This window comes from Andrographis paniculata, unplaced genomic scaffold (assembly GCF_009805555.1).
Source record: "Andrographis paniculata isolate CXL003 unplaced genomic scaffold, ASM980555v1 Contig72END, whole genome shotgun sequence".
Classification (NCBI taxonomy): Eukaryota; Viridiplantae; Streptophyta; class Magnoliopsida; order Lamiales; family Acanthaceae; genus Andrographis; species Andrographis paniculata.
Genome location: NW_026137609.1, coordinates 855,534 through 876,320, shown reverse-complemented (window position 1 = coordinate 876,320; position 20,787 = coordinate 855,534). Strand labels below are relative to the sequence as shown.

Sequence of the window (20,787 nt, the reverse complement as noted above, 5' to 3'; positions counted from 1 at the left end):
TGCTTATAGTGGTAATATATAAAACCCCCTCTACTGAATTTAAATAAATTTAATACTTTTAAGGAAATGAGTATTTGATGCATGACAAATGAAAGAGTAGTTTCTGATTGAATACCAAATATATATTATATATGAGTTTATTCATTTTTTATTATAATAATTAAAAAAAAAAAGTACTACCTCCGTCTCACATTGAATGTTTTGGTCACGATATATACGAGAATATGAGACTACAATAGACAGTAAGTGGAACGGAACGAATAATATTTTTACTTTAAACTATAATTTTTTTATTAAAAATATTTATTATTAAAAAAGAAAAAACTATATTTAAGTATTACTGAATATGCTGGGAGCGGGAATTCTGGAGCAGGAAAGGCAAGCAAGTCCCTGGAGTCCTACACCCCTAGCACGGGGGCCAAAACTAACTGTAAACAAACCGCCCCGCCCATTTTGGCGGACGATAAGGGAGCGTCAATGGCGGTTTCACCCTCAACCTTTCTCCCCCTTAAACATAACAAAACATTAAAAAATATAATATATATCTACCTATTCAATCTGAATCACAATCAAAAGAATTTCCAAAAAACATGAGAGAAATCCTTCACGTTCAGGGAGGCCAATGCGGGAACCAGATCGGATCCAAGTTCTGGGAAGTCATCTGCGACGAGCATGGCGTCGACCCGACGGGTACTTTCAAGGAAGACGGATCCTCCGACGACAAGCAGCTCGAAAGGATCAACGTCTACTTCAACGAGGCCTCCGGTGGCAGGTACGTCCCACGCGCCGTCCTCATGGATCTCGAGCCCGGCACCATGGATTCCATCCGGGCCGGGCCCTACGGTCAGATCTTCCGCCCCGATAACTTCGTCTTCGGCCAGTCCGGTGCCGGCAATAATTGGGCCAAAGGACATTACACCGAAGGCGCCGAGCTCATCGACTCCGTCCTCGACGTCGTCCGCAAGGAGGCTGAGAATTGCGACTGCTTGCAAGGTGCTTACACCATTTTTACACGTAAATTCGGACATGTGCATGTTTGTTGATGTCGAATATTATCGAATTTCGGCAGGTTTTCAGGTTTGCCACTCTTTAGGAGGTGGCACGGGGTCGGGGATGGGGACGCTGTTGATTTCGAAGATTCGAGAAGAGTATCCGGACAGGATGATGTTGACTTTCTCGGTTTTTCCCTCGCCGAAAGTCTCCGACACCGTCGTCGAGCCCTACAATGCGACGCTGTCCGTGCACCAGCTCGTCGAGAACGCCGACGAATGCATGGTCCTCGACAATGAGGCGCTCTACGACATCTGTTTCCGGACACTTAAACTTACCACCCCCAGCTGTGGGTAGCTAGAAATCTCGATTTTGTTCGTCTTGGCAATCGATGATCGTCGTAATTGTTTGATCTTGCAGTTAGCGATCTCAACCATTTGATCTCCGCGACGATGAGCGGCGTTACATGTTCTCTGCGGTTTCCCGGGCAGCTGAACTCCGATCTCCGGAAGCTCGCCGTGAACCTGATACCGTTCCCGCGCCTGCACTTCTTCATGGTTGGGTTCGCGCCTCTAACATCGCGAGGATCGCAGCATTACATCACGCTCAGCGTCCCGGAGCTGACTCAGCAAATGTGGGACGCCAAGAACATGATGTGTGCAGCCGATCCACGCCACGGCCGGTACCTGACGGCGTCGGCCATGTTCCGGGGGAAAATGAGCACGAAAGAGGTCGACGAGCAGATGCTGAATGTGCAGAACAGGAACTCGTCCTACTTTGTCGAGTGGATCCCGAACAACGTCAAATCGAGCGTCTGCGACATCCCACCAACCGGCCTGAAGATGGCGTCGACCTTCGTTGGAAACTCCACGTCCATCCAGGAGATGTTCCGGCGGGTTAGCGAGCAGTTCACGGCCATGTTCCGGCGGAAAGCTTTCCTGCATTGGTACACTGGGGAAGGCATGGATGAGATGGAATTCACAGAAGCAGAGAGTAACATGAATGATCTAGTGGCTGAGTACCAGCAGTATCAAGATGCCACTGCCGATATTGAAGAAGATTATGATGAAGGAAATGAAGAACAATACGAAAGCTAAATAACTCACATGATTTACATCCACACACACACATATATATATATATAGATAGATAGATAGAATAGGAGCATATAAATCACTGATTTAAATAATTTGCATGAAACACTGTTTTGTAGGTTTCTCATATATCATTGAATAGTAAATACTAAATACCATAAGTCTGTCTACCTTCCTAACCCCTTTTCAGCAAACAAACTGTGGCCACATAGAGATCTCAATAAGAAACAAAATTGATCAGCAATTTATGAACCATCCTTTTCAATACAAACAAAAATTCACCAACATAGAGAGAAACACAATCACCAAATAATTTGCTAGCTGTATAAAATACAATACCTCCATGAAGCAGTGGTTTTTTTTCCCTTGTCATCTACCTGCAGGCAATTTTATGCCACAGGCATTTCTGATTGCCTTTATCTTGATTAATCCTCGCCGTCGCCTCCGGGCCTCAGCACATCTAGCCCGTTTATCCATCACGTTTGCATCCAACGGCCGAGATGAGTCGACTTCAAAAGATGGCTCTTCAGCTGGAATATTAAGGTCGATCCCAAGAGGTATAGTAATAGGACCCACGCGGTTGACCGATCCAATCGCATGGAATCGAGCTGCATTTGGGCCGAATTGACTCTGCAATTTCTGCACCGTCGGATCTTCGATCAACGGTGGCTGATATGACAACGCATTCCTTTGAAATGGTTGTGGCACTTCCAGTTGGCAGTCGCCCTTTCCTGGGCAAGTTTTTAGCACCTAATAAATGTTTTAGAGAAAATCCAAATTAATCGACAGGAAAACCACAATAATAATACATAAGAAAAAAAAAAAAAAAAATCTGGCATGATTTTATACCTCCTTCTTTTTTGCTTTCAATTGAGAATTATAGGTCTTCAAACTGTCGTAATATTTCTTCACATTTTCTATTTCCTGTAAATTTACAAGAAAGAACAAAACAAAAATACCATAAAAAAATGTGTGTATAAAATAGAGAGAGACAGACATAGATACAAGATAACGTGGAGGAAAATCAATCCAATATTGTTAGCAGAATGAAATGACGAGTTTACCCCTAGGAGAATGAGCTTGCGCTGTGTTAATTCTTCTATCTTATCAAATAATTCTTCTCGTGACTGCAAATCAATGATGGCGAAAAAAGTGCAAAATAAGGAACTATGGTAAAAGGATAAATTTATTTTGAGGAAGAAATATTTACCATTCCTACAATTTTCAACCAAGTCAAAATTATGTGGAATCAAAGGAGCAACAAAAAATTAAAATTAATAATTATTATTAAAATAATTACCCTTTTTCTGGAGGCCTTCTTCGATGGACGGTTAGACTTCTCGTCAGATTCACACGGCGAGAAGGAGAGCGGCGTGTCGGGGCTGGAGGTGATCCGGACGGCGTCTCCGGCGCACTTCTCATCCTCCGCCGCCTCCGGTTTGACGAGCGGTTTTCTGACTTCAATTTCAACTTCCGCCTTCTTCTGTACCGATGTGGAGAGCCGCGAAGGTGCGGGAGGTAATGGCGGAGGCGCATCCAGGCAGGATCTCTTCCTCCTGCGTCCCCAATTGAAATCGGACAACGATTCAGATAGAGAGCAAATCCGATTTCGAAGATCGAGCAGTATTTCAGTAACAAGGATCTCATCTCGTGTAGCGGAAGCTAACAGAGAGCTCTCCGCACAGCTGCGTCCAGGTGCGCTCCGCTTCATAGCTTTCGCCTCTTCTTCTTCTTCTTCTTCACCTTCTTCGCCTCTAACTCTTCGATTCCTGAGAAAAACAGCGGAATCGTGCTGCGACGGCAGGAAGACGAGCGATGAGAGGGGATTCGGAGATTTAGAGAGAGAGAGAGAAGGGAGTTGTTAAGGAAGGAAGGCTATATATATTGCGATAGGGGGGAGGAGGCTGTTGCCACGTGTCACCATTCTAGAGATGAAGGGTCTCCTAGGGTTTATACATTGCATTTTTTGTATACCAATATTACCTTTTTTATCATCAATAATATTGACAATTTAAATTAAAAATAATCTTGTCTCATAATATTACGTGGCTGCTGAGGTGGACGTCTTCTTGCCAGCTCAGCATCTGGTGACGCATTAATCACCTATTTTAATTTATTTAATAAAATAAAGCACGAAAGTAGTAAGAATGCTTGGGTGTGACAAATGACAATCCAATTCGACCATCAATTAGAGTAAAAATAAATTGTCCCAGAATAATTTTCCACTTCATGTGAAAGCCCCATATTAATTAAAATCTATAAATGGGCCCAAAGGCCCAATACTTAGTAAATAAGTCCAACCTAACATCACGTTGTAGTTTATTTTGGGCTTATAGGCCTATATTTCAATATGGGAATTCCTATGGCCTTATTAATAATGTGCTTATTTGTGTTTTCGACATTTTTATATTTTTTATTAGGATTTTAAAATAAATAATTATTTAACATCACATTTTAGATAGGTAAATCAAGAATATATTTGTGTTTTCGACATTTTTATATTTTTTATTAGGATTTTAAAATAAATAATTATTTAACATCACATTTTAGATAGGTAAATCAAGAATAAGAATTTGGTTAAGAAAAAATAAAATATCTTCGAAATTTTTGAGACTCTTACGGAAGGGCAAGAGTGTTTTTTTTTTTTTAATATCTCAAACACCAATTCCAAACAAATTTCGAAGCATTGCAAAAATAGTTTCGGATATAGTTCGAATTCCAAAATTATTTTCCGAAGTCTTTTTCATTTTTTGCATTGTGACTATCGATCTATTTTTAAAATGTATTTTTAATCAAATACTATAAATTACTATCTATAATTCAACATTAATTAAACAAGACAGGTTGTTTATTTTACAAAATAACTTGAAGGAATATCTTTTTATTTGAGGTATATAAAATTGTATAGACTATTAAAAACAAAAAAATAATAAAAATATATTATATATTAATTTTTAAAAATATATATGTAATTTTTTTGTATATAAAAAGAATACATCCGATTTATTTATTTCTTTTTACAGAATTATATCCAAATTTTCAATTGTAATTTGAAGTAATAAGTAATAAATAACAAAAAGTATTTAGGTTTAGGTTTGTTTAGTAGCGGTAGTTTGAAATTAATTTTATTTTTTATTTTAATAATTAATGTAATATTTTATAAGATAAAATAGTGTATTTTTATTAAAAATTATATACAGTAATATTGAATTTAATTTTAAATTAATTTTATTTTTTATTTTAATAATAATTAATATAATAATTTATAAGATAAAATAATATTTTATTAAAAATTATATAAAATCAATAATATTAAATTGGGTAAACTGTTTGTTTAGTCCAGTAACTGGACCCCTTATTATTTTAGTCCAGTAAGTGGAGCCTGTCGCAAACTAGTCCCATAAGTGAAGAATTTTCGCTGTTTTAGTCCTCCGGCACCGGAGATGCCCGCGTGGCTCGCCGGAGGTGACGTGTTCGCCAGGTGTCGCTGACCTGGCGGACACGTGGATTTTTTTTTAATTTTTTTTTAAAAAACTTATTTTTAATTTATTTTTAATTTTATTTGTATTTTTTTTATTTGTTATAATTAAAAAAAATTAAAAGAATTAAAAAAATGAAAAAAATAAAATAAATCCACGTGTCCGCCAGGTGTCGCTGACCTGGCGGGACACCTGGCGGACACGTCACCTTCGGCGAGCCACGCGGGCGTCTCCGGCGCCGGAGGACTAAAACAACGAAAATTTTTTACTTATGAGACTAGTTTGCGACATACTCCACTTACAGGACTAAAATGATAAAGAGGTTCAATATAGGAACTAAAAAAAAGAGTTTACCCTATTAAATTTAGTTTTAAATCAAAAGTAACGAACTCTTATTCTTTTTTTTAATTTCAATTTCTAATTTATATTACCATCCTCTTCAAAATTTTTAAATTAAAATTAAAATTATTTTTTTAATAAAATATACCATAACAAAATTTATTTAAAAAAAGCTCAAATAAATGTTTCATTTCAAATCAAATTAAATCCATAAATGGTGGCTTAGTCAATCCCAAAATGTATCGCTCTCTGCATGTCCGCCACGTTTCATTACACCACATTCATTATCATCTCTGTAAAATATATATATATACACACCCATCTATATCTATCACCCCTGCAACCTAAACAACATCCCACAAGAATCCCCAAAACCCTGCAATACAAACACACATCTGAGAATTCCAATTAAGAGAGAGACAAACAAATCAAATTAATTAAGATGGACGATTGGATTGCTAGAGAAAGAAATGGAAGAATAAGCTGGAAGGACCAAACCCTAGACTCCATTTCAGCGCCGCCATTGTCGCTGCTTCTGTTCTTCCTCCTCGTCATTACCTTACTTTACTTGAATACCCTCAGCGAGGTCGCCGAGAGGATTGAGACCAAGAGAGCCGGGTTGAGGCTGCGCCTCCTCCTGCTGCCGCTCGCGGTGGCTCTTTTGCTCGTGCTCAACACGCTCCGCCGCAGGGTGCTCCAATACGACGTCGCCGGCCGGCCTCTCAGTCAGATCGCCGAGGACTGCACTGCCGCCTCCGGCGTGCTGCTTTTTCTACTGCTGCTGCTGCTCTTGGTTTACTACAAGCCGTCCTTTCAATTTGCATGGTTTCGAATCTTCTAGAAGAATAGGAAATTAATTAAAAGTTATATATATATATATATGTATGTAGCAATTTTATGAAATAGACAGACACCCACGTCGTTGTTTGTAGTTAATTGTCGAGTTCGGTAATAAAAACCCTGTCTTGAAAATCTTACTGGCAAATTAATTAATATTGAAGAAAAATTAAGATATGGAAACATACACATAAATATATAATTACGTATTTTATTGTATTTTATATGCAAAATTAAATTCTCATGTAGCTTTTGCGCAAAACTTTTCATATTGAAATGAATTCAGAATCATAAGGACCATAAGGTCATATATAGGTCCAAACTCCAACGTCTTCGGGCCTTATCATGTTATACATAATACATAGTTTGTCTAGTGATTTGTTTTATTGTAATTTGTTTTATCGAATCTAATTTGCAGGTTATTCGCCTAGTGTGATTTGCTTTATCGAGTCTAGTTTGCAGGTCATAGGTTTTCGACGTTTCCAAATTCTACATATTACATATAGTTCGCGTAATGTAATTTATTTTATCAAACTAATTTGCAAGTTATAGATTCGGCCGGAATTCACTTGGAGCGCACCTAAAAAGTAGTGGCTGTTGCATATAGTGTTCACCTAATGTGACTTGTTTTGTGACTTGTTTTATTGGACTAATTTGCAGGTTATAAATTTGGCCGAAAGTTCACTCTGAGCTACCTGAAACTAGCAGTTGTTTTTAAAAAATTTTATGTTACACTCTTTCATAATTTCATAATTCTTTTTTGTATAATCCTCGGTCATTCTTATTATATAATTTTTTTGTCTAAGCCTCGGCTATCCTTATTGAACGGTGTTTGCACACGTTTAAATTGCGAATAAATTTTATAGTTTTTATTTTTAAACTGCAAATAAATTTGATACAATTTTAAAAATATAAGAATTTGACTCCCATTTCAATTTTGTGAAATAATAGAGTGAATTATGTGAAAATTTGACTATTTTATATATATATATATATATTATATATTACTACTTTGATGTGATTATCCAGTTTTGATCTGATCCAGTAGTAGTAGGAGTACCAAGTAGTAAGAACAAACTAATCCTCCTGGCCTTGAAGTTGAGCAATAATAATAATAATAATATCAGAATTGTCGTGTTGCGAGTGCATATTCAGAGCCCAGCTGTATCCTTCTGTTTTCCAATGAATCGAAATTAATGAATATGCTTTTTTTTTTTAAGCGGTTTGTTATATTCCCGTGGTATCTTTTCTTTCTTTCTATCTATAAATAGCATGCCATGCATGCCCCTTTATTCCTCAAACCATTAATTAATTAATTACAACCATGCCCATCTCCAAACACACCCAGTACCTCCTCGTACTTGCTTCCTTCCTCTTCCTTCTTCTCCTCGTCGAAGCCAATCATGACGACGAGGTAATTACTACATAACTTACTACACACACACACTCTCTCTCTCTCTCTCTCTCTCTCTACTTTTCTTGTCTCCAATTCATATATACATAACATATATATATGTATGTACGTATAAATATGTATTTGATTTTTTCGAAGTTGCAGGTGAAGCCCAGCGTTGATGGTAATAAGGGAAGCTACTACGTTCCCAAAATGGGTAATTTATCAAAATTCCGTATAATTTTATTTTTTTCACGAATAAATAAAATTAATTTATGTTAACTATGGACGTATAGGCTGCGGGGCGGCGTGCCGGAGCAGGTGCCGGCTGTCGTCGAGGCCGAACTTATGCAACAGAGCGTGCGGCACGTGCTGCTCACGTTGCAAGTGCGTGCCGCCGGGAACCTCCGGCAACCAGCAACTCTGCCCCTGTTATTACACCTTGACCACTCACGGCGGCCGCCGCAAATGTCCTTAAGGCTTCTGCATATTGGATATTTGCGAGCATATATATATATCGTATAATTAAATATATGTGTGTGTGTGTGTGGCTTTCTATGTGTATCGTATATACAAATATATATATATGTATTTATATATAGAATAAGCAGAGCCACAGGTCGTCTTCTAATCTATGGGACATTTTATAGGCAATGTAGTGTGTGTATCTATTCTCTGTAAAAGTTTGTGTGTTTTTATTTTGTCTTTATAATGAGCAGATGAATCCAATCTATTAAATAATTCATCATCGAGACAGGACTGTGTCGTTTTCAGAGCCTAAGAAGCTGTCCAATGTAATAATTGCCATGGAGAAGAGAGGTCACATTTGCAAATCAAAGAACGAACTTGTTTCACTTCAAAAGCTAAATCTACAGATGATTTCGACACTAAGAATCTTAGACGTTTGAATTTATAAACTTAAAAGGCCTAATTCTTACATCATATTATTATCCGTAAGATTCAACAACATGTTTGAGCCTAGCATGTTCTTGAAAGAACAGAGGATGTGATTGAAAGGGAACAGAGGATTATTTAATCAATTAATTAAGTAATTAATCACCTCGTACTCAACCTCGGATTCCTCGAATATGCAATATTCGGAGAATGAAAAATAAACCCTACCATAACTGAAATCTCAGAGAAACGATTAGAGATGGAGAAGAAAGTAACAAACAAGACTTGTTTTTTTTCTTTTTCTTTTGCTTTCACACATTATCTCTGAACAAGATTATTGGTTGTCTAAATTCCCTCTTTTATGTTACCTTGCAAGTTGAAGTCCTCAAACTTATTGATCTCGAATCTTGAATATGATTGCCGATGCAAAAATGGGTAAATTAGGACCCACTAAACAGAAAAGATTAATGAAGAATGAGTGGACTATATTCATAGTGTACTTTGAATGGAACAGTGATGAATGTCGATTTTCTAAAAAACAAAAATAGAAATTGTCTTTTCAGACAATAGCAGCATAAATCAGATAGATTTTCTGGCAGTGATCATGACCCCATCCTGACAGGATTTGAAGAACTCAATACAGTCTTCAATGGCTTCATTATAGTGTGAATTGGAGGCACTGCTGCTGTAGTACGAACTGCAAGAAATCTTGGGAGCCTCCATCACTGCCGACGGAGAGCCGCCGCCGCCGCCGCAGGTGGGAGAGAAGACAGACAGCCGCCGTATGATCTTCCTGAACCTCCCCAAGATTTTCATGGCCTCCCTCTGTTTCATCAATTCACAAAATCTATATATCAGTGTTTATATATATGTATGTACATGTGTGTATGTATGTAACAAACACAGAAACCAATGCGTGTGTGTGCGTGTATGGACAGAAGTCTTTGTCAATGGCAGTCATATATATGTGTGAGAATCTACATTGCCATCTTAATTCTCCAACTTAATCCTGTAGAAGAATTATAAACAATAATTAAAGAAAAAACAAATGAGTCTATTTTAATTGATTAATTAATTAATAGTTAAAGAACAAATAAAAAAAAAAAGGTGGTTTTAGTCCCTCAATAGAATTAAAAGAATACGCCATGTGATCCAATGATTTCCTGCTCTTCTTTTATTGATTAAAAGTTTTATATACATTGAACTAACCCCATAAACCCTAAATTAGAAGATGGCTTTGTGCTGCTAATCAGTTAATTAGTTTCATGGAGGACTCGTTAACTTTTGCTTTCAGATACCAGGAAAAGAAGAAAATTTTAAATAAAAAATAGTAGCTAGCTAATCAAATATTTTAATTCTCTTCAATTGCAAGGAACAGTGTTCAGTATATTCAAATAAATCCGACTGACTTGTAGAGCTTTATGAATTTTCTTGATGGTGTGGCCAAACAGGGAACAGTTAATCAACATTTGTTTTGATTGATAATTAAGCTATGATGATCATAACAAACCGCGAAAAAGAAAAGATCCCAAGTAGGGCCGGCAAACGGACCGGGTCGAGTCGGGTCGGGTTCAGGTTTGGGTCAGCTTAAACGGGTTATAAAACCTTTGACCTGAACCTGACCCATTTAATTAAATGGGTTGATATTTGCAACATTAATCTGACTTTTTATTAATCGGTCATCCTGAATATGACTCATATAACCCGTTTAAATCTAAAATTTTTAAATTTTAATTTAAAATTATAATTTATACTAACAAAAAATTTTAATGCGTAATATATATACATATTAAAGCAAAAAATTATTTATTCATGTCATAAAACCGATATTCAAGAATTGAATTAACAAACACTACGTAATAGTACATAACACAATCCTTTATTTTTTATTGTTTATTTTTATAAAATTGGCCATAAATATTGAATTGTATTGATAAAATTTAAAAAATATAGTTAAATTTAAAATAATATTAATTAAACCGGTTAGACCGGTTATTTTCATGTCGAAAATGTAGACCTTAACCCGACTCATTTAATTAAATGGGTTAAACGGGTTTGACCCAATTATTAATTGGATCGAAAATCTTAACTCAAACCCAATTATTTTATATCAGATTCGAATTGGATTAATTTTTGCCAGCCCTAATCATATATCACTTTCTAAAAATACGGGGAGGGAGGGGGCTCAAGTTGGAGTTGGTGTTAGCAGTCCAGGTCAAACCTGCTAAATTTCTAAGGAGAAAAGCACATGCCTCGTTGGTGGAATCAAGCTAAAAAAAGGTTTTAATAATAATAATAATAATAATAATAATAATGAAGTTATATTTTATTTTTATTTGATTTTGATTTATATGTTAGTTTTTTAATTTTAGTCTCTCGTTATTTATGCATGTGTTCCACAGAGAATATTTTTTTTATTTATAAAATGTCTAGATAAAATGATCATTTAATATAATATCCTAATAGAAAAAAAAAAAAAAAAAACCTGCAACGGACCCAGAAGATGATTGTTTCTTCGCAAATTTCATGAAAAAAAAAACTTCGTGCAACTTATGATTCATTTTTTTATGGTACATTCTTCATAACTATTTTTAAACTACAATATATATACATATTAATACAAGATATGTACTCCCTCTGTTCCACATACCGTGTCTGCTATACTGTAGACACAATATTTTAGGAGGGGTGTAATTAGTAGATGATTAAGAATGTATTAGTGAAAATAATTATCCGATAATATAAATAATTATAAATTAAGATTAAGATAACTAATTAGTTTAATTAAAATTTAAAAAAAAATTAAAAAAGTTTAAAATGAGAATGAAATGTGTAATCATTTTCCAAAAAAGGAAAGTGATATGGTACGTGGAACGGAGAGAAACGACAATGTGGACATGGTATGTGGAACGGAGGGAGTAATATATAATTGTCTAATCACAAAAAAGTTAATAATTTAATATTAAAGATTATTTTTTATATAATTGACATAATTTTCTATAATTAATACAAAATAACACATTAATTAAAAAACACAAAGATGAACAAGCACTTAACTCCCTCGCCAAAAGAAAACCCAACAAAAAGTGTGATATCTCAGTCACAAATTAGTTATGATGGAATTCTCAACGTCCTAGGTATGTAATTTTTTTTGTAGTGCATAATCTCGTTTAATTATTACTACATCCGTCTCACATACCATATTATTATTCAAATTAGAGCGTAAGAGCATTTGTTACGGTGAGTGTCTCTACTATATTATTTTTTTAATATCTCTCATTCACATCATATATTTATATATATTATTATTCAAATTATTTCTTTCAACACCCGTTATAGTATCATTATTTTTACTTATTACCTTTACAATTTTATAAAATTCATCGTAATGATTTATTTATATATATTTTTATTATCTAATAATATATAAATAATATTATACTATTATTTTTAAAATATTAATTTATATAATTATAATAATATTATATATATATTTATATTATGAAATATTATGGTGTGTTTGTTTGGGACTTTGGATTTTGAGTTAGAATTGGAATAGTAAAAATTTTAAATTTAAATAGTTGTATGATGTGATGTTTTTGGAGAAAAAAATTGGATGAATAGTGTAAATCCAATCCAATCCCCCAAACAAACACACTCTAAAATTATTCAAATTTATAAAATTAATGGCATTTAAAAATATGAATGATTGAAATAGACTCGGATTAATATATTGCCAGAATAATTTTTCGTTTTTGATAGTTTTGTTAAAGAATTAGTTGAAAAAAAAGTGAATATAAAAATTTAAAAACAATTAAGTGTTAAATTGGATATATAAAAAAATTATTAAAAAATAAGCCGTAAGTTGTGATCTTTTAAAATAAAATGGGACCAGAGTTGATAATTTTTTTGAATGAGACCAAAATCGATAATTATGATATTGAATGAGACCAAAAAATGATTTTTACTCCCCAAAAAAACATAAAAAAAAATACTCCCTCCGTTCCCAAAAGTATAGTCTTATTGTTAGCACGAGATTCAAAGAATATTGATATAATATTGGTAATTGGTAGAAAGTAAGGATAAATGATTTTTTTGCCCTTGTGATGTTAGTATAAAAAGTAGTGACAATTGTGTAATAATAATGAAAAAGTAGGAATAGTTTTACGGCTATATGTTTATTTATGAAAATGAGAGTATTGTTTCGAAACAGACAAAAAATGCTAACACGAATATTGTATTGAAATGGATGGAGTACTACATATTAATAAAATAATGTATATTATACATTTTATAATTAAATTGAAAATTTTATTTTGGGATTATTATTGAAATGGGTATATGCTTGAATCCATTTTAAGAGTGAGTTAATATTTTCTAAAAATAGAGTAATAAATTTATAAACAAGAATTTATTTATCGTAATATTTTCAAAATAAAATTTAAAATAATATCCAACACGCCCTAATTCCGGACCCGTTAATGAAAACGGATCCGGTGCAAGTGAAATAGGGCGGCACGCGCAAGCCACGTGCCCACATGACGGGCTCGTGGACGAAGGTAACGCCTCATCGGTTTTCAGAATCCCCAAAACGAAACCCCAATCACCTTAACGACGCTCTTTCTTTTCATGTCCTCCATTACAGGTCCGTTCTTGACCTTTATTAGGCCGGGGCAAAATTAGAATATTGGGCCCTTAAATATATTTCTTATATAATAATAATAATAATATAATATATATATTTTAATATAAATGTATTAATAAAATATTTTTTTATATATTAAAAGATCAAAATATAAATATAAAATTAATGTGATATATTTAGTATAACATAAAAAATTAAAAAAATATTTGATTTAATATTTTTTAAAGAATATTTTTATAAACAATCAAAATTTTTAAAAGAAAAATTTTAAACAAAAATATTTATTAAGGGTTTGTTTCTTTTGATTGGTTTAAGGAAAAATTTGGTTTGAATTTGATATTAAAATAATATTTGATGAAATATTTGTGAGAGAGAAACGCATAGTCCTAATAGTAAAAATTAGAAAATTTAGATTAAATAAACAAACTCAATGTTTATATAATACACAAATTTTTAAAACTACTATTAAAAAATATAATAAAATATACAAATTTAAAACATATAAATATAAAAAAAATAATAAGAATACAAAAATATTACTCTATTATATCTTTTTAGTTTTATATAATTCACAAAAAAAATATAAAATCATACCATTAAATAAACACACTAAAACATACAAATAAATAATTTAAAAATTAATGCAAATTATTTATTTAAAAATTAATTATAAAATAAATTTTTTATTTAAATTTTATTTTATACATTTAAAATAATAATAATAATATATATATTAATATATAGGAGTATATATATATATTATTGGGGCCCCTAGAAGGAATGGGCCAGAGCAAGGGCCCCTATCGCCCGGGCCTGTCCGTCTACTCCGCTCCGTTTCCGTCAACTTGACGCCGTCCATGGCCTCTTGTGGCGATGACTTTTCCTTCCTCGACGACCACCAAAACCCTAACCCCGCCCAACCGCCTCCGCCTCCGCCTCCGCCTCCGCCTCCGCCACCCAAACCCCACCCCCACCCTACCAGATCAACCCGTACGACCACGACTCCGATCCATTCGATTCCGAGCCCGATCGGAATCCGATTTCCGGAAAGCGCTCATCGATCGGGATGAAATCCACAGCGGAACGCCGAAGAGGTCGAGATTGCCTTCGTCGGGAGGGAGCGGGGACTACAGGAAGGATCGGGAGGAGTGGAGTGATACGGCGATCGGATGTTTGCTCGAGGCGTATAGCGAGAAGTTTGTGCAGTTGAATCGGGGGAATTTGCGAGGTAGGGATTGGGAGGAGGTGGCGGCGATGGTGAGCGAGAGGTGCGAGAATCAGACGAAGAGCGTCGAGCAGTGTAAGAACAAGGTTGATAATTTGAAGAAGCGGTATAAATTGGAGAGGCATCGGTTGAGCAGCGGCGGCGTTGCTGCGAGTCATTGGCCGTGGTTCAAGCAGATGGAGCAGATCGTCGGAAATTCTCTTGCCGCTAAAGCTGCTGCGGAGGAGGAGAAGTCGTCCGTCGGCGTTGGTGCGTCCTATTCCGCTAGACAATCCAAAAGGTATACATACATCTGAAAGCTGTGATTCCTAATTCCAGATCGGGAAGCAGAAATTTGAACACTGCTGTGGTTTATAGAAGCAGTTCTGTATCTTTTACAATGATCGAAATCTGGACAGTATAATCTAATGCTTAATTCCTTCCAATGGAAACCTGTTTTTGACAGGTTAGGAACATCGATCAACAGTACCAGTGTTCAAATTAACAACGCCAAATTGAAGCCATCGAACAATCTCAGACGACGAAGAGTGGTGTTCAAAATTAGCGGTGCTGCTCTAGCTGGAAGTGCTGCTGCACCTAACAATGTAGATCCAAAGGTGTATTTTCGTCTTCCTCGTCAACCTGTCGAACTAAATGCATGTTCTGTTTTATACTGAATCTCAAAGGCACAACCTAAGATACTATGAAACCATCCTACCTTAAGAACATAGAGCTGTCCTTATGCATCTTCGATGATATTATATAGATGATTCTACAGGTTTTAGAACAACTTTCTTCCTTCAGAAATGCCTTTTGCTTGCTAAATTTCGAGATTGAATGCATTTCCTTAACTGAGCTTGCAACTGCTTCTAAACACTGTTGTTCTCTCCGTAATTTTGATTTCTTTCCTGAGCCCTATGGCGCTTCCATTTTACAGAATGTCCTCCAATGGTGTGCCACTGTAACTAAGAAACTTCTTTGATTTGGTATTTGGGGAAAATTGGGTTGTGGAGAGTCCTATTCTGCTGGATTTCATACACAGAAATGCAATTTGTAGCTTGATGCATATATTTGATCAGACATTTGAATTCTTTTGAATGGTGATTTGGTAAACTAGGTGGCCTGGCTCTCGAACGTTTCATTCCTTTGGCCTGCAGAATCTTCCTTGAAATATTGTGTAATTTGGATTGTGATCACCAAGAACCTCAATACCTGTATGATAGAAAACTATTATTACCGAAGCTGTGATTTCTAAACTCATCACCTCAAGTTTGTTCGGAATCTACATCAAAAGCATTGGAAAGAATTCCTCCATGTTCTTAGCTTTCCATGTTCTTAGCTTTAAGCTTTGATTAATTTTGTAATCGTTCATGTCACAGGTGGCAATGTTGATTGCAAAAGAAGTTTCATTAGCTTGTTTTGCTGGAGTTGAGGTATGAATACAAACTTCACATTCTTTACTTGTCTTTCTGCGTATCTATTTTGCCCACCCACACAGCCTTAAATTCTGTCCTAGGTGGCTATAGTTGTTGGTGGTAGAAACTTCTTTTGTGGAGATTCGTGGGTCACCTCTGGATTTGATAGGTGCACTGCATATCAAATTGGGTAAGTTCTCTAATTTAAAGTCATGTTTTCTTTTATCTTGCAAGGTTTTCTTGGGACTGTTATTCAACAAATTTGCAAAAGAAAGACGATGATTGGTACTATCCCAAACACATTCATGGGCAACTCTTTTCGTTGATCATGTATTATAATTTATACTCTTGTGAAAGCTTGTGGGATCAATATCTTCACCTCGTGTAGGCGTATCAATAATTCATTGTAAACTACAAGTCAACTCCGACCTTGATTCTTAGCACAATCAAGATCTTGGGTTCGTGTATAGGTTAAATGCTTCTAGTGAGAGTGGCGTAGTTAATATTTATCCATGACTGATATGAGGCGCATTTTCCCTATGGTGCTTTTTTTGGTCTTTTCGCTTACTGAATTAATATACCGTCGGCATTTTATTCACTGATTCTGCCTCGGTTTCCCATTGAAACCAGAATGATGGCGATGAAGATGAACTCCATACTGCTGCAATCCACACTAGAGAAAGCAGACGTGCAGGCACATCTGCAGAGTGCATTCTCTATGCCCGAGGTTGCCGAGCCTTACAGCAGGCAACGAGCAATCCGGCATCTTGAAAATGGAAGGGTTGTAATATTCGGTGGCATTGTAGCGGGCACCGGGAATCCACTCTTCTCCACAGATAAAGCTGCAGCATTTAGAGCCTCTGAGAGTATGACAATGGCCCGTCCTTCTAGGGATGGCAATGGGTCCGGGTAGACCCGACCCGGACCCGACCTATTTATTTGGGGTTGGGTTCAATTATTCGGGTATCGGGTCCGGGTCGGGTCTAAGAGTGGACCCTATCTGGATTCTATTAATATATTAATTATATATATGAAAAAAAATAATTTTTAATAATTAAATTATATTAAAAATATGTTTTTGGTTTAATATATTTATTTTTTATTATTTTATCATAATATTTTTGAGTAAAATATATAAAATTTTAATATATATCGGGTTCGGGTCCAATTTTAAGAATTGTAAAAGATTTTTTCGAGTTTGTCGGATCCATCTGGTTTTGTCAGGCATGGTTAGATCCGAGAGTAATGCGCAGTCACATGCTTCGTTGCCGCAGTGGATGTGGGCTACTAATGTGGCAATATACTTCAACCAAGCGACACTGATCAATGACGGAGACAAGAATTTGTGGGGATGGAATGAGGAAGATACGGAAACACATCGGCCATTGTTTCCATTTTCGAAACTATGTTCTCTCATGCACTTGCCGTTAACAGTTCCAAGGCGACTCACTATTCTCTTAGTAGACGAAGAGAACTGGTCTAAGGTATATGCTGTTGGTTGTGCCTTATGTGCACCAATTCTTCTTGCATTTCTATGGAAAACAATCTTGATAGCGGACATCTTGAGCAAGATTGTTTTATTTCAATTTTTGCTCCCAAAGATTTCAAATACATTTCTAAATTTGATGTTGAATTGACAACATTTGTGTGAGTGAAATTGGGTTCATAGGCTTGTTGTAATGGTGACTGATTCAATAGAACTTTGAGTTTGAGTTTTTGCTTGAATTTGAGTTGCATAGAGCCTTCATCTTTAGGGGATTGGCTGTTAACACATATGAGGAAACAAGAATTTAGGCAGCTTATGTGATTATTTTCAGTCTTAACTTTGAGGAAAAGATTGCTTGCAATTGCCAATTGGTGAGACCAAGATTTTATGGCTTGCTATATTTTATTATCCTTCTATAGACAATATTTCGTTTATTTTTAATTACAGTATATAAGTATAAGTTTTTATGGATTCATGTTAGATATTTGATGCACCATAATATGTGTTCATGGTCTATAATTATGAAAACATACATTTGTAGTCTGTTATTCTTCAAGGATTAATCATAACTAACTATTTTTTTTGCTCTAATCACGCAGGTGTGGATACATCACGGCTAAGGATGTTCTTGAATTAGTTGAGGAACAGATCCTAAAGGGTGAAATCGTTGAGAGGCTTTGGAGGTTTCACAATTCTCTCTGAATATATATGTTCTCTTCTCCTCCCATTCTTATCTTAGATTGATAGATAATTCAAATTACATGCATTACTAATTAAATCAGGGGCCAAGTGGGTACTACTATTGGCAAATCAAGTGCGGCCTTATTTGATAACCACAACCCACCAAGTGGGCTTGATACAGTTAAAGTTAAACAAAAAGAGATGCCACCTGGATTGTGGTTATTATATTAAGCATCACTTCATCTGCTACTATTGCTTATGGCATCTACCGAAGAAGAAGGTGAAGATTTCCTTAATCTCTTTGCCATGCTTACAATTTATAATAAAGAAAGAGCTATAGTAGTACTACTAATAGTTCAAGTAAGTAGTCATGAGTCTTAACATTGATCTCATAAGACGAGACTGATGAAGTTGGTTAATTTCCGTTACTTTTCGAATGTTTGTTGTTGTTTAGCCTCTTGACATTGATAATGCAGATGCATGCATAAGAAGGGTAATATGATATGTATGCCCCTTTGTTTGTTAGGGAATTTTTAGAAATATCATTTTATGCCATTTTGTTTGTTAGGGAATTTTTAGAAATATCGTTTTATGCCACTTTGTTTGTTATTTCCATGCAAAGACCAATGGTGTAGTGTTTTATTTCAAACGGCCCATTTATGATGAAAGTTATACTTATGTTTGAATTCATGAAAACATATATTTTGAAACATTGGTCCGTAAGAGTGTCCATTTGGTAGTAAACTTTTGAAGAAACATATTGCATACCTATTACGAAAGTAGTATATAGAGATTTGTGAATAATGTGTTGCTCTGTAAAATATTGTTTGAATTATGTATGAAGGAAGTGAAATTCTATGTTCTCTAAGCGCCGCTTGATTTAAGCTATTATTCACAATATGGTGTTGCAGTTTTAATATTTCAACTTGCTTTGTTAAGTTTTGTTGAAAGGTTTGTTTAAATTTATTTTATTCTCCGTGGTTCTTTTACTTAGAAGATTACTGCCATATACTCAACAATGTGGAATTTTAATTAAATTTACGAAATTTCTGCATGATAGATATTATTTTGTAAATTTGTTGGACCAATTCATGGTTAATTATCACCAATATATGTCGAGAGATCCTTTTTGATTTAGAATTGAATAAGGTTGATTTTAGACTTGCCCAGGTTTCGAACCGTCGGTTTGAACCGCCGGTTCACCGGTTTTCGAACCGATGGTTACGGTTAAAACCGAAACCCGGCACAAACCGAACCGAAACTGTCATCCCCACAGTTCGGTTTCGGTTTGTGAATTTTTCAAACCGTAAGCCGCCGGTTTACGATTTGAACCGGCGGTTTGCATTTTTTATTTTTTAATCTCTCACCACTCACCGGGGCGGCTCAGGCAAAGAAGAAGAAGAAGGCGGCTCAGGCAAAGAAGAAGAAGAAAAATAAGGAGGAAAGAGGGAGTAGGGAGCAGGTAAAAGAAAAAAAGGAGAACGGCTAGTGGCTGCAACCATTTGTATTTTGTAATTTTTTATCATATCAATACTTTTATATTTATTTTTATGTACCTTTTATTTTTAATTTAATTTAATGATTTACTATATTTATTATTTTAATTATTTTTATAATGTAACGATTGAATTAATTATTTATATGTATGATTTTTACATAATAAATAAATAATAAATATATCTGAATAAAATTAATATAAAATTTACTTATTTTTAAATACAATTCAAATTTAGAAAAATAGAAAATAAAAAATATTAAAAATGAATATATATAGACAGGCGATTCAAACTGTAACAAGCGGTTTTTAAATCGAAACCGGCGGTTTTTAAACTGTAATCGAAACCGTTAAACGGTAACCGAAGCTGTTATTCGGAAGGTTTGGTTTTGATTTGATATTTTGACAAATCGTAACTGGCTGTTTGAACCGTTTGGGCAAGTTTAGTTAATTTCCCTTCCACTTCAACCCCTCGTCTAAATGACATGATCTCATGACATTCATTAAAGTTACTAACTACTGAATCATGCTTGTTTAATCTTGTATTGGTACAGGCACCGTTAGAAAATTTGGAATCAGAAGGTGCATCGTATGCCGACAATTCTATTTCATTCCTTTATGGGTGTAATTGTAAGTATTTTAGTTTTTCTTGTGAAATTTTCATTTTCTACCCCTATTGAAGATATAAGATATAAGATTATGTTTCTAAGCCACTATTCTGTTCATAAGTATTTTAATCTTGTAATTATTATTAGCAAGGTGCAATTTCTTGTTATATATATTTGTTACGATCCTGTTAATATATCAGGATTTGGCTGGTTTGTAGATACAAGAA

At 35.0% G+C, this 20,787-nt stretch overlaps 5 protein-coding genes across 8 annotated transcripts in view; 4 read left to right on the top strand and 1 right to left on the bottom strand.

Annotated features, from left to right (window-relative positions):
- Positions 1–569: 569 nt before the first annotated feature.
- LOC127265154 (tubulin beta-1 chain-like) lies at positions 570–2,087 on the top strand. The gene is made up of 3 exons (XM_051294840.1): positions 570–993; positions 1,070–1,339; positions 1,411–2,087. The coding sequence occupies exons 1-3, from the start codon at positions 591–593 to the stop codon at positions 2,085–2,087; spliced, it is 1,350 nt and encodes a 449-aa protein (XP_051150797.1). The 5' UTR covers positions 570–590.
- Positions 1,312–3,935, bottom strand: LOC127265153 (uncharacterized). Its single transcript, XM_051294839.1, has 5 exons — positions 3,385–3,935; positions 3,149–3,211; positions 2,934–3,008; positions 2,424–2,834; positions 1,312–1,941 (listed from the first exon to the last, which is right to left on the bottom strand). The coding sequence occupies exons 1-4, from the start codon at positions 3,793–3,795 to the stop codon at positions 2,454–2,456; spliced, it is 930 nt and encodes a 309-aa protein (XP_051150796.1). The 5' UTR covers positions 3,796–3,935; the 3' UTR covers positions 1,312–1,941; positions 2,424–2,453.
- Positions 3,936–6,344: 2,409 nt separating this feature from the next.
- Positions 6,345–6,743, top strand: LOC127265199 (uncharacterized). Its single transcript, XM_051294906.1, has one exon. It carries the CDS (start codon positions 6,345–6,347, stop codon positions 6,741–6,743), a length of 399 nt encoding a protein of 132 aa, XP_051150863.1.
- Positions 6,744–7,997: 1,254 nt separating this feature from the next.
- LOC127265275 (gibberellin-regulated protein 11-like) lies at positions 7,998–8,884 on the top strand. Of its 2 annotated transcripts, none has more exons than XM_051295008.1 (3): positions 7,998–8,153; positions 8,298–8,349; positions 8,429–8,884. In XM_051295008.1, the coding sequence occupies exons 1-3, from the start codon at positions 8,064–8,066 to the stop codon at positions 8,608–8,610; spliced, it is 324 nt and encodes a 107-aa protein (XP_051150965.1). In that variant the 5' UTR covers positions 7,998–8,063; the 3' UTR covers positions 8,611–8,884. The 2 variants fall into 2 exon arrangements, with proteins under 2 accessions (XP_051150965.1, XP_051150964.1); XM_051295007.1 differs by having other exon boundaries at positions 8,016–8,153; positions 8,292–8,349.
- Positions 8,885–14,458: 5,574 nt separating this feature from the next.
- Positions 14,459–20,787, top strand: part of LOC127265243 (uncharacterized) — a 73,593-nt gene continuing 67,264 nt past the window's right edge. The window contains exons 1-9 of one of the 3 annotated variants that reach the window (XM_051294970.1): positions 14,459–15,176; positions 15,342–15,492; positions 16,255–16,308; positions 16,392–16,480; positions 16,921–17,156; positions 17,515–17,774; positions 18,376–18,459; positions 18,559–18,737; positions 19,845–20,048. In XM_051294970.1, coding sequence (XP_051150927.1) covers positions 14,545–15,176; positions 15,342–15,492; positions 16,255–16,308; positions 16,392–16,480; positions 16,921–17,156; positions 17,515–17,774; positions 18,376–18,396 — 1,443 coding nt within the window. In that variant the 5' untranslated portion in view covers positions 14,459–14,544 and the 3' untranslated portion in view covers positions 18,397–18,459; positions 18,559–18,737; positions 19,845–20,048. Of the gene's footprint in view, positions 15,177–15,341; positions 15,493–16,254; positions 16,309–16,391; positions 16,481–16,920; positions 17,157–17,514; positions 17,775–18,375; positions 18,460–18,558; positions 18,738–19,844; positions 20,049–20,787 lie in introns of those variants that run through there. The other 2 variants (XM_051294969.1, XM_051294971.1) reach the window with 2 other exon arrangements.

Coding starts and splice junctions, on each gene's coding strand:
- LOC127265154 (XM_051294840.1), top strand. CDS start 591: ATGAGAGAAATCCTTCACGTTCAGGGAGGCCAATGCGGGAACCAGATC. Junction 994..1,069: donor GAATTGCGACTGCTTGCAAG/GTGCTTACACCA, acceptor GAATTTCGGCAG/GTTTTCAGGTTTGCCACTCT. Junction 1,340..1,410: donor TAAACTTACCACCCCCAGCT/GTGGGTAGCTAG, acceptor TTGATCTTGCAG/TTAGCGATCTCAACCATTTG.
- LOC127265275 (XM_051295007.1), top strand. CDS start 8,064: ATGCCCATCTCCAAACACACCCAGTACCTCCTCGTACTTGCTTCCTTC. Junction 8,154..8,291: donor AAGCCAATCATGACGACGAG/GTAATTACTACA, acceptor ATTTTTTCGAAG/TTGCAGGTGAAGCCCAGCGT. Junction 8,350..8,428: donor CTACTACGTTCCCAAAATGG/GTAATTTATCAA, acceptor ATGGACGTATAG/GCTGCGGGGCGGCGTGCCGG.
- LOC127265199 (XM_051294906.1), top strand. CDS start 6,345: ATGGACGATTGGATTGCTAGAGAAAGAAATGGAAGAATAAGCTGGAAG.
- LOC127265153 (XM_051294839.1), bottom strand. CDS start 3,795: ATGAAGCGGAGCGCACCTGGACGCAGCTGTGCGGAGAGCTCTCTGTTA. Junction 3,212..3,384: donor AGAAGGCCTCCAGAAAAAGG/GTAATTATTTTA, acceptor ATTGATTTGCAG/TCACGAGAAGAATTATTTGA. Junction 3,009..3,148: donor GCAAGCTCATTCTCCTAGGG/GTAAACTCGTCA, acceptor GTAAATTTACAG/GAAATAGAAAATGTGAAGAA.